Raw genomic sequence first — 13,086 nt, 5'->3', positions numbered from 1 at the left:
TTATTTGTATACTTTTAAGTTCAAATGAAAAAAAATATGAGAGGAAAATTTAGGTCATTTACTTTAAGGAACATTAATTTTTTTTTGTATTTATTTGTTTTGTTAAACCTATAGAAGTCTCAATGCAAATGAGAACATTATTTTTAATTATTTCAGTAACTTTTTAAGTTTTATAATTTAGAACATTGTGATGAGAGTTTTTAAGCAGTGTTCCTAATTCTTTTCCTTTTGGTAACCTATAAAATGATTGACTTATAAGTAATTTTAGAAATAAGATCTGTTTTTCTGATTTTTCTACAGTTTGTTGCCAAGATTTGTGCTTTGATTTGTATGAGGTGGAACTTTCAAACAAACAAGGAGAAAACTTAGATAAGCTAACAGAATATATTAAAAATAAGCAATTGGTAAGAACCCTTCATTTTAAATACTATTTTTTTCTTAAACTGAGAAATTGATGTCTTAAGTTAGCTGAATTAGATGAGATTGCTGAAAGGATTTTTATTAATATTTATTGACAAACTGGATGCCGGTGGTTCACACCTGTAATCTAGCTACTCAGGAGGCTGAAGTCAGAGGGATGTCATTTGAAGCCAGCCTGGGAAGGAAAGTCTGTGAGATTTTATCTCCAATAAACTATTCATAAAAAGCTGGAAGTGGGGCTGGGAGATTGACTCAGTGGTAGAGTGCTTGCCTCTCATGCATGAGGCCCTGGGTTCTATTTCTCAGCACCTCATAAGCAGAAAAAAGCCAAAGTGGTGCTGTGGCTCAAGTGGTAGGGCACTACTAGCCTTGAGGTGAAGAGCTAAGGACAGCACCCAGGCCCAGAGTTCAGCCCCATGACCGACAAAAAAAAAAAAAGCTGGAAGTGGCACTGGGGCTAAAGTGGTAAAGTGCTAACCTTGAGCACAAAGAGGCTCAGGAACAGCAGCCAGGCCTCGAGTTCCAGCCCCAGGACTAGCCAAGAAAAAAAAAAAAGATAGATCTACGTATATCTTGACACATGGGCACAATTACGATCTTAACATTTTCCTCCCCTTGTATCTCAGTTTACTTTTGTATCTTGCTGATCTATTTACATTTCTAATTGTAAGAAATAGAAAGTTTTTCTCAAAATATTTTATTTTTTTTGACAGAATAATAGATGAGACCTCTAGTGCTTCTGCATTAAAGGGCCACTTATTAGACACTTATATTTCATTTTTTGTTAGCATGCATTAATTATACAAAGCTGGTCTAATTGTGAAATTTCCAGACATGTACTGATGTATCTCAATGAATCTTACCTCTTCTACCACTTACTCCTCTCTCCTTAAAACATTTTCATACAAGCAAACAAAACTTTGACCATGTGCATCTTCATCCATCTCCTTTACTATTCCAACTTCCTCTCACAGGTACTTCTTCCCAACTTGTAAGACCCTTCTTTAAAAGCACCTTAATCATTTCTATTACTATTATCCACAGGTTTGTAGGAGTTAATTTCTTCGCTTATTTTTGTAATGTAGAAAGTAAGACTGTTGCTGGTGCCTATAAATCCTAACTATTCAAGAGGCTGAGATCTAAGGGTCACTGTTCAAAGCTAGCTTGGGCAGAAAAGTCCCTGTAAGACTCTTAATCTTCAATTAACCACTCAAAAACCAGAAGTACAGCTGTGACTCAAAGTGGTAGAGCACTAGCCTTGAGCAAAAGAGCTCAGAGACAGTGCCCAGTTTCTGAGTTCAAACCCCACAATAGATTTAAAAAGAAGAAGAAGACAATAAGACTGCTGAGAAATATTTACTGTCTCAAGGAATTCCATAATTTTAGCCATGTATCTTTTATGAGAGATTGGATCCAGAGTATCATTCAGCTCTCATTGTGACTAATTCTTAAATCACAAAAGATATGACGCAAATACTGAACAGTGGGCCAGACAAGTCTAAGCCTTTTAATAACATGACTATTCTCATAACAGTAAGAAATTGATAAAGTAAAACAGACCATATGTAACTTTGGAAGGAATTCTGTCTGACTGATAGTACTCTGAGCTGGGTATGGTGATTCAAGTCTCTAATCTCAGCTACTCAGGAGGTGTAGATTGGGAGGGTGGAGGTTTGAGGCAGCCTGGGAAAGAAATTGGTGAGACCTTGTCTCACTTAACAAGCTAGGCATGATGGTACACTGGTGATGGTACACTTGTGATCCCAGCTATCGGGAGGCATAGACAGGAAGCTTGGAGGCTGGCACTGACAAATAATAATAGTATGCTTTGCAGTGCATGGTTCCAGTCCATCTTTAACACTGAGGGATTTAATAGGCTTATTATTTCATTCTAGATGGTAATCAGATTCAAGTGCTATATGTCCTTCCTTTAGCCCTCTATATAAGTTTTATTCTAAGACTACCAATCAGGGCCACATGTTTCATTTTCACATGGAAGGGAAGTAGTGAAGTACTACTTCAGTCACTTCAGGCCAATTTGTGTCATCTGCACATTCTTCAACTAGTAACTGGATCACAGAGATGAGCAGTGATACTTGAAAGCGTCTCTTAGAAGGTGTGAGGTCAGTTCCCCCCAGTTCCCAGCAGAGGGAAGAGGTACTTAAGAATCTTCTTTCATATGTTTGTTTTTTAATGTTTAAGGCAATTGTCAAGTGCTTAGAAGATAGAGGAGTTTTCATTTTACTTACATCATCAGCCTTAATACCAGCACCAGGTAAGGACCACTTTTCTGGGAGTGGAAAAAACTTCCTGTTTATTTTGTCTTATAAGATCAGCAACCTTAAGTTTTCTTCTCATTCTGTGTAGATTTTGAAGAGCAACAGATGGGTCTATACGGGTTACATTTATTCCATTCACCTCTGTCAACAGGTGAGTATACAGTGGTATCTCATTTTCAATGTGTTGCATAGTCTTAAATTCTAAACTGACTTGACTTTTCAGTAGTACATGACACCACTAACTGCTCTTTTCCCTCTTAAGTAGCTTATTTTTCTTCACCTTCTACCTGACCCTTCTTGGCTTCCTCTGCAGGTGTACCTTATCCTCTGAGCATTACACTCTCCAATATCTGTTCACATTTCTTCTGCCTTGATGTCTCTGAGGTGCCTCACATTAAGCATGTCTGAGTTTATCTGTTACTGAACAGGAGTACCTAGGAGATACTTTCACCTTCACCTGATGAGTAGTTTAGTGTGAGACTATGGTAACAGTAATCTTAGAGTCTTAATATGACTACTGTTCCCTGTCTGGACTGTTGGGTTTCATATTTGACTCATACATTCTCTGGATATTATTGACTCACAGAGAATCAAAACCTTTCTTTTAAAAAAGTGCCTAACAGGTAGGCAGTATGTAATATGAAGTTGTGATTTCACTATCACTTTTTATTCCAACTAGCATCCCTCGATTTACCAAAATAGCGTAAATACTTTTTTTTTTTTTTTGTCGGTTGTGGGGCTTGAACTCTGGGCCTGGGCGCTGTCCCTCAGCTCTTCAGCTCAAGGCGAGCGCTCTACCACTTGAGCTACAGCACCACTTCCGGTTTTCTGGTGGTTTATTGGAGATAGGAGTCTCACGGTCTCTCCTGCCCGGGCTGGCTTTGAACCATGATCCTCAGATCTCAGCCTCCTGAGTAGCAAGGATTACAGGCGTGAGCCACCAGCGCCCGGCCGTAAATACTTTTATGTAGCCCAATCCCTCCTTTTTTGAGTCAAGGGTTTATTAGTATATTGCTTAGGGTAGCCTCAGTATTACATCCTGCTTAAGCCTACTGAATGCTGAGGTTATAAGTGTTTACTACTACTCACCCTTCTTATATCTTTTATTTTTTGATAGTGGTGTTGGAGATCAAATCTAAGCCTCACACATTCCAAGTGCTACCACTAAGCTACATCCCCAGTACAATGCCTACTACCCTTCTACTGTATCCTTAGTCTACCTGTACCAAGCATATGAAAAATAAATACTTGCTGAACAAGTGATAAAAGGAAAGTGAATCATTTAGTTTTGCCACAGAAGGAAATTCTCATTGTTTTGAAGTCATATTGGATGCATTTAAAGAAAAAACTATTTAACATTTCTAAAGCTACAAAGAATACATAAAAGTTTTTAAGTTGATTTTTTTTTTCCTTAAATTATACTGTTACTCAAAAGACCTGTATATTCTTGGTAATTGTAACAAAGTATTATCAATTGCAGTACCAGAATGCCAAAGATTATTTACATTTATTAGATGCTAGGTATAATTGATTTAGTAGTCCTTAAAATACCCTTTTTTTTTTTTGTCAGTCGCAGGGCTTGAACTCTGGGCCTGGGCGCTGTCCCTCAGCTCTTCAGCTCAAGGCTAGCACTCTACCACTTGAGCCATAGCACCACTTCTGGCCTTTTCTGCTTATATGGGACTGAGGAATCTAACCCAGAGCCTCATGCATGCATGGCAAGCACTCTACTGCTGAGCCATCTTCCCAAGCCCTTTTTCCTACATTTTTAATTGTAAATTACCAGTCACAAAAAGAGCCATTCCTAACTGTATCCAGGACAAAAATTCTCTTTGAATAAATACTGGAGTGCTACTTTTTCATGTATTCCTCATTAAGACAGTTTGTACTTGGTCTACTAATTCTAACCTACCAGTTGCTTATCAGATCGTTCTTTTTCAATTTCTTTATGTGTATAACTTCAAGAATATGGAGATATTTTCTCATTAAATATATTACATATAGGTCTTATATAAGTTCTTAGTTACCACTTAGGTTTTCATTTGAAACACTGATATATTTAACCATTCCATAATTTTGAAATCCAAAGCTTTTTTCCCCTCTTTTGTTATAAACCAAAATGATATCATGTTTTTAATGTGTGTGTTTTAGGGGTGAAGGATTGGAATGTCGAAGATGACATGTCTTTGAAAGTGGTACCTATAATACCTGCCCTTAATTGTGCCCTACTAGAAGCAAAGAAATCACTTCCTGAAGAAAGAACCCATCCAAAAACATTGGTACAGAGCAATTTGCAAGCACTTTCCAGAGCAGACAATAGCCTTTCATTGACTGCTGTGCCTCATGATGGCGTGAAGGAGACTGTATCAGTTGGAAAACTGCCCGTGGATTTTGACTTGATCCCCCCTCCTGAAAAGTGCTCTGTAGAGTCTTTCATTCAGTTGAAGTCTTATATTTCAGATCCCAGTGGCTATTCTTTTGATGTGTCTACTGCTCAGGATTTGTTAGTAGAGCAACAACAGCCTCCTTGTATTTCAGATGGAATTTGCGATGCTGGATTTTCTTTAGTTATGACTCCAGATCCTGAATTTCTGGACCTAGAAGAAGAAGTACAAAAAGAAACTGAAACAGAAAATTCTGAAAATATATTGAACACAAAGAACAATGGAGTTATGGTTTCAGTGAATCCACTAGCATCAAATCTGAGAGTACAACCCAAGAGAAAGGCCAGCGTACCACTCGGGGTGCACAATAAAAGGATGAACTTATGCTACCCCTTTCCCAAAAGAGCTACATCTGAAACAGATCATGGTTCCCATTCTCCGACAACTCTTAAGTTAGTTAAAGGACAGTTTCCTCAGAAAAGAAAAAGAGGTAAGCATGTGGATTATTAAAATAATAACCACAGACTTCAAGTCCTGTTCCTATCTGGATTTCTTTGGACTGTAGCTTGGCAGCACGTTAGAAGCTGATTCAAAATTAGAAATTATTAGAAATGCCAACATTTTTCCTCATTTGATCTTTATATAACTACTGAAAGCAAGAAACTAAGATATGACAAAAGCCTTCCCACCAAAAGCTTATGTTATACTTGTAAAAAGCTATCATTCACATATACTTACATCCTATTCTAAGAAATAGTGCATAAATGGACATGTGCCACAGATTCATACATTTTGAAACAAAAAATAAAAAAGTGATGTAATCTGATAATTTGTTACAGTGAACAAAGAACTCTAGTCATGACCCATTGTTTATTAGTAACTATCAGTGGGTTATGACATGTAGTCTGAGAAACATGGCATTGAATAATAAAGAAAATACTGTCTTTTTTCTTTTTCTTTTTTTTTTTTGGGGGGGGGGGAATCCAGTCGTGGGCCTGAACTCTGGGCCTGGGCGCTGTCCCTCAGCTCTTCAGCTCAAGGCTAGCACTCTACCACTTGAGCCACAGTGCCACTTCCAGCTTTTTTCTTTTTGCTTATGTGGTGCTGAGGAATCAAACCCAGGGCCTCATGCATGCAAGGCAAGCACTCTACCACTGAGCCACCTTCCCAGCCCAATACTGTCTTTTTTCATTTTTTTTTTCTCCAGAACCTGTGAGAGATCTTTCCTTCCTATTTGTGCAAGAGTTAGATCATAGTTGTCCAACCTTAATTTCTTTCTCTTTTAAATTTATCCTCCACTATTTTTCTGCTACTTACTACCTGTGATGATTTAGTAAGAAGGAAAATAATTAGATCCCAGGACATGTACATTAAATTCTAAGAGCTTTCTTAGTGATATGAAATGGGTCTAGTTTTTTTTTTACATTTCATTAGTATTCATCATTGTTTATTATTTTGTTTTCATGCTTAAATGTTCTCAATCAGAAACAGTATTTTTTTGTATAATGTTACTTTAAAAATATTTGCCACCAAGCACAGGTTGCTCATACCTGTCTGTAATCGTAGCTATTCAGGAGGCCAAGATCTGAGGATTGCAGTTCAAAGCTAGCCTGGGCAGCAAAAGTACGTGAAATTCTTTATCTCCAATTAACCACCAAAAAATTGGAAGTGGCGCTGTGGCTCAAGTGGTAGAGCACTGAAGTCTTGAGCTGAAGAGCTGAGGGATAGTGCCCAGCCCCAGAGTTCAAGCCCCATGACCGACCATTGCTAAAATTCAGATATAGGATTATTTCATGTATTTTGGGACTGAATTTTGAGTGGAAGCAATTAAAATTACAAAAAGTTAATAGGAAATTTTGTCAAAGGTTGCATTGGCATGTTTTTAACTCTTAAAAGATTAACTGCATTGTTTAAGCAGGTGGTGTGTGTGTGTGTGTGTGTGTGTGTGTGTGTGTATGTGTATATGTGTGTGCTGCTACTGGAGCTTGAACTCAAGGCCTGGGTGCTGTTCTTGAGCTTTTTTGCTCAAGTGCTCTATCACTTGAGCCACAGCTCCACTTTTAGCTCTTTTGGTGGTTAATTGGGGTAAGAATCTCACAGACTTTGCTACCCAGGCTGGCTTGGTATAATGATCCTCAGATCTCAGCCTCCTGAGTAGCTAGGATTACAGGCATGAGTCACAGGTGACTGGCTAGCCAGTAGTATTTTTACATCTCCACTTTCCCCTTTAGCTATTTTCTTAGTTGCATATGAGAAGAAAAGCACATAATTTTGTAAAGACTAGTTTTTTTTTCTCAAGATATGTTTACTAAGTGCAGACTTTTTTCAGTCTTCACCTGTCTTAAATGTTTAGTTTCTCAGATATCACTAAAATTTAGATGTATACAAATAGTAACATAATGTGACTCTTTAGAAATATATAGTCTTCTGTATAAAATGTGTTTACAGATTTAACCGCATCACCTTATGTGTGTTGCTTTTACAAACATAATTAATGTTCTACTTTCAGAGCTGTAAATTAGTACAGTGTTACTTCAACATCACTCAGTAAAAGTTTTAATATTAAGTTGTATCTTGTTTAATGAACTTAATACTGTGATAACTTTTCTTCACCTAGTAAGATAGATTTAGTAAGTAGTAGCAAGTTCCTATCTTTTTTTTTCCAAATTCTTTATAGTGATTAAGTGAATACATAATTTCCCAAATTTCACAGTATTGTGGGATACTGATGCTTAGTTAAAGTCACAAACACATTCTAACTTTCATGGGGCAAATTGTCTATCGTGGTCTGTACATTTATGAGTTCTGTGAGGTTTGCAATACAGTTATTTCTTCCACATTGAGTGATATGTGCATTCCTTTTGTTTTGCATAGCATCAGCGCTCTCTTTTCCACTCGTTCCCTCCCTCCTGTCACTGCCATTGAGTTGCTTAGTTCATTTTGATCAATGTCCAGTACCGCTGATTAGTCCTACTGTTGTATGTTTTTCCCTATTCCCTCTAGTTCTGTGTCATCATCCTGGTTTCCCTCCTGTGTGCACATATATACCATTTGTGTGATCAGCAACATGGGGTTATTTAGTAGTGATTTGACCAGATGAGTAGGAGTTTTTTGGGTTTTTTTGTTGTTGTTGTTTTTGGGTCCGGTCGTGGGGCCTGAACTCTGGGCCTGGGCGCTGTCCCTCAGCTCTTCAGCTCAAGGCTAGCACTCTACAACTTGAGCCACAGCGCCACTTCCAGCTTTTTTCTTTTTGCTTATGTGGTGCTGAGGAATCGAACCCAGGGCCTCATGCATGCAAGGCAAGCGCTCTACCACTGAGCCACCTTCCCAGCCCGAGTGGGAGTCTTTTGTTTCTTTAAGTCTTGTTAATTTTGTCATATCACCTTACATTTTGGATTTTATATCCACTTATCAGGGAGATCATGTGCTGTTTGTTTCTGCTCTTGGCTCAACATGATTTCTTCCATCCATTTCTCTGCAAATGCCATTATTTTGCCTTTTCTAATGACTGCATAATATTCCATTGTTTATAGATACCACAGGTTTTGGATCCATTCATCTGTGGTGGGACATTTGGGTTGTTTCCATATCCTGGCTATTGTGAACAGTGCTGCAATAAACATGGAGGTGCATGTGTTCTTGCATACTGGTTCCTGTTGTTCAGGATAGATGCCTAGAAGTGGTATTACTAGGTCATAAGGAAGGTCAATATTTAGCTTTCTGAGGACCCTCCAGACTGCTTTCCAAAGTGGTTGTATAAATGTACATTCCCACCAGCAGTGTAATAGGGTTCCTTTTTCTCCACATCCCCTCCAGCGTTTGTCTTGGCTGACTTTAGGATGTGGGCCATTCTGACTGGGGTAAGGTGGTATCTCAGGGTTGCAAGTTCCTATCTTTATGTGAGAATTAAAACCCTACCTTATTTTTTAAAAAGTTCTTTTAGAACTGGGTGCCGATGGCTCATGCTTGTAATCCTAGCTACTCAGAAGGCTGAGATCTGAGGATCACAGTTCAAAGTCAGTCTGGGCAGGAAACTCGTTGAGACTCTTATCTCCAATAAACCACTTAGAAAACCGGAAATGGTGCTGTGGCTCAAGTGGTAGGGCACTTGCCTTGAGCTGAAGAGCTGAGGGACAGCGCTCAGGCCCAGAGTTCAAGCCTCAATTGACCCCCCCCCAAAAAAAAAAGTTCTTGTAGAAGTAGCTAAAACTTTATAGTTTTCCCCCAAACAAAAGAAGTACAGAAAAAAGGTAGGCTGATAAACATCTGGGCTCATCTTCCTTAAAAAATGGTCTCTTTTACATAAGGTGCGGAAGTGCTGACTGCACAGTTTGTACAGAAAACCAAATTGGATGAGAAAACCCAAGAAGGTTCTATTATTTGTAAAGATATCCCGGTGGCAACAAAAGTTAAAAGGGCAAAGAAGCAAGAGAAATCTCCAGTCAAAACTAAGCCACATGTGAAGAAATCTCCACAGAAACAGAGGGTAAATATAGTAAAAGGCAAAAGGAATTCCACAATCAGAAAGCAGCCACAACCTGGTAAGCAACACTTCCTGAAAACGCAAATACTACATGCAGATCTAGTGGGTATTAAAAGATAATATTGAAGGGCTGGGAATGTGGCTTAGTGGTAACGTGCTTGTTTAGCATATACAAAGCTCTGGGTTTGATTCCTCAGGACCACATAGACAGAAAATGCCAGAAGTGGCGCTGTGGCTCAAGTGGTAGAATGCTAGCCTTGAGCAAATGAAGCTCAGGGATAGTGCCTGGGCTCTGAGTTCAAGCCCAGGACTGGCAAAAAATAATAATAATAAAAGATAATATTGAAATATGTAAGAGTAGTTTAAAATTTATCATTGTATATTTAGTTCTGGCTATAAATAGCTAACTTGATTTCTTACTATAGATAACTTGGTTTCTTACTATAGATAAATTAGAGAAGATTCAAGCCATCAAACAAAGTAGACTGTATAATTTGCATAGAGTCTGAACATGAATCTTTTTTTTTTTTTTTTTTGGTTGGTTGTGGGGCCTGAACTCTGGGCCTGGGTGCTGTCCCTCAGCTCTTCAGCTCAAGGCTAGCGCTCTACCACTTGAGCCACAGTGCCACATCCAGCCTTTTCTGCTTCTGTGGTGTTGAGGAATGGAACCCAGGGCCGCATGCATGCATGGCAAGCACTCTACCACTGAGCCACCTTCCCAGCCCTGAACATGAATCTTTACAAGATAAAAAAAGTATAATAGCCTTATTTATACTTAAATGCACATGCAAATACCTGGCAGATTTGTCTGCTCTGTAGTCATTTATAAAGGTAAAGACTTGTTTGTTTATAGAGGACTATAAGTAGAGTGCTGTTAGGAATCCAGCATGGTTGAAGTGGTAGACTGCCTGCACAGCAAGCATGAGGACCCCAGTACCTTTACAAAGCAAACAAGCATAAAGCGGTCAGTAATCTAGAATCTTATATATTGATTTAATTGATTTGATTTGAATGGTGGTTTTGTGACTATTTCCTACTGTTAAACAACTTTGTTATTAGAAATTCTTGTGTTACCTCAGACTTCACCTCTATGCAACTGAACATATACCACCAAGTCTACTCTTGGGTCTGTTTCTTTTCTGTGTATAGTGCAGTCCTTCCAGACTGTGACATCTATAATATGACATTTCATCTTTTGTATTGATTCCTAACAGAGAGACTTCATTCCCTTTTATCTTTATATTATTTGTTTGGGGTTTTTGGTTTTGGTTTTGGTTTTTTTTGTTAGTCCTGGATCTTGAACTCAGGGCTTGGGCACTGTTCCTGAGCTGCTTTTTGCTAGGTTAGCACTCTACTACTGGAACCACAGACCTACTTCTGGCTTTTTCTGTTAATGTGGTACTGAGGAATTGAACCCAGCTTCATGAATGCTAGGCCCCACTCCTAGCCCCTATCTTTTTTTTTGGGGGGGGGGTCCAGTCATGGGGCCTGAACTCTGGGCCTGGGTGCTGTCCCTCAGCTCTTCAGCTCAAGGCTAGCACTCTACCTCTTGAGCCACAGTGCCACTTCTGGCTTTTTTCTTTTTTTTGCTTATGTGGTGCTGAGGAATCCAACCCAGGGCCTCAGGCATGCAAGGCAAGTGCTCCACCACTGAGCCACCTTCCCAGCCCCTCCTAGCCCCTATCTTTATATTATTATTCATTTTCTTTTTGATTTCCTTGGTGCTACTTTATCCCTCATCATCTACTTGATTCTTATATATCACATAGATCAGGAGTGGAGAACATCCATCATCTGGGCCTTTATAAGGGCCACAAAAAAACTATTTCATCTGGCTTTGCCAAGATAAGTATAGGCAAGACTCAAAATCCAATAAATCTAGGCCCCCAAATGATGTTACAAATATCCAAATGGCTCTTAATAGTACAGTGATATTTTCCACTCCTGATAGATGGTGGGGAATTTAAGACAGTTATTTTGTTGGTGGAATTAGTGATGAGCTTGGGAGTTTTAAGTTCCTGTAGTGTTATTTTATGACTGGAGACTTTTTCATAGCTCATCATGTTCTAAAACCTGAAGTGATAAATTGGGGCATGGCTGAGGTGGTAGAGTGCCTGTAGACCTCTAAGTGCAAGGATTAGAGTTCAATCCTGAATACTGCCAAGAAAAAAGAGGCAGGGGAAGGTGTAGTAACATAGTTTGGGTTCTGTGGAAAATTTGAACTTTTGTGATTGTTTTTGAAGGATGCATGATACAGTCTTACCCTACATGACCATATGACCATATTTATTTAGTTCCTGCTGTTCCCTGACTTACTACTTCCCTTTTGGCTAACTTGTATTTTTCTTAAGCTCACTGTTTTTTTTCTTGTGCAATTTCCCTTACACATCTAAGTTCTAGTTCTACAAAAGGTATATCCTTAGTCTAAGGATATTATTAATCTTCCATTTCCACCTGTTTTTTTTAAAGCACATAATTAATAGTAGTTTCTAATAATTTGATATTTCTTGGTGTTCCATCTTTCAAATTAGTTTGTAAACATTATGAGATTGGCTTTTATAAACTAATTGGTTGACAGCATTCATTTGGGTTTATACAGAAAAGCACAGAAAATTAAGTTTTCAAAATATGTTTAAAACTAGACAAATTTGTGCTGCATTTATGGCCATATAAACCATTAAAATTTTAAGGTTACAGCTGCGTACTGGTGGCTCACGCTTGTAATCCTAACTACTCAGGAGGCTGATCTGAGGATCATGATTGGAAGCTAGCCCATGCAGGAAAGTCTGTGAGACTTTTATCTCCAATTAACCTCCCCAAAACCAGAAAATGGGTCTGTGGCTCAAAATGGTTGAGCGCTAGCCTTGAGCAGAAAGAGCTCAAAGACAGCCCCAGGCCCTATGTTGGAACCCCATGACCAACAAAAAGAAAAAAGAAAAAAAATTCAGGGTTACTAATTTTAAAATCTGATTCTTTATTAATTACCTATACTGGTCTGTTTCTTACACTTGAAATGTTAAGACTAAGATGGCAGATGGAACATGACTATGTTGGATTCATTTTGAAAATTGTTCATCTTAATTACTTTAAGTTGCAATTAGCAGAATCAAATGAGAATTTCTAAGTCATCAAAACAAATTTTTAATGAACAAATAATCTATCCTTTTCAAAGTTTGTGATACAGTTTTTCACTAATTTCATTTATATAATTTGGCATTGTCTTGTCTCTGTCTTAAATAGAGGTAGATTGTGTTATTTTTTAATTGAGAGCCTACAAATAAGTCTGTAATTGTTTTATGAGAGACTATACATACTAAAGTGTACCATTTTTTGTGTTAAGTACAGTATAACAGTATTCTTTAGAGTAGGCTTAACAAATAAGAGATAAGTATATGGAAGTCATAAGGTTAACAATGATGGAATGAAGCTAATGTCAATAAACACATTTCCAACATGCCTGTGTGCTAAGACAGTTATTTTCTTTGGGCCCCTTTCCTCTACATTGCCCCTTTAGGATATC

At 38.3% G+C, this 13,086-nt stretch overlaps 1 protein-coding gene across 3 annotated transcripts in view; it reads left to right on the top strand.

The window, feature by feature from the left end:
- Fam208b (family with sequence similarity 208, member B) overlaps positions 1 to 13,086 on the top strand; it is a 52,022-nt gene that overhangs the window by 13,380 nt on the left and 25,556 nt on the right. For all 3 annotated transcript variants that reach the window (XR_001174749.1, XM_013009308.1, XM_013009309.1), the window contains exons 9-13: positions 301 to 404; positions 2,623 to 2,695; positions 2,788 to 2,850; positions 4,851 to 5,573; positions 9,391 to 9,624. Coding sequence is in view for 2 of the 3 variants with exons in the window: in XM_013009308.1 (XP_012864762.1) it covers positions 301 to 404; positions 2,623 to 2,695; positions 2,788 to 2,850; positions 4,851 to 5,573; positions 9,391 to 9,624 (1,197 nt within the window). In the remaining variant the exon portion in view is untranslated. The remainder of the gene's footprint in view (positions 1 to 300; positions 405 to 2,622; positions 2,696 to 2,787; positions 2,851 to 4,850; positions 5,574 to 9,390; positions 9,625 to 13,086) is intronic.

This window comes from Dipodomys ordii, unplaced genomic scaffold (genome assembly GCF_000151885.1).
Source record: "Dipodomys ordii isolate 6190 unplaced genomic scaffold, Dord_2.0 Scaffold9, whole genome shotgun sequence".
Taxonomy (NCBI): Eukaryota; Metazoa; Chordata; class Mammalia; order Rodentia; family Heteromyidae; genus Dipodomys; species Dipodomys ordii.
Note: the sequence above shows the minus strand (reverse complement) of the source record. Positions and strands in the feature narration are given on the sequence as shown.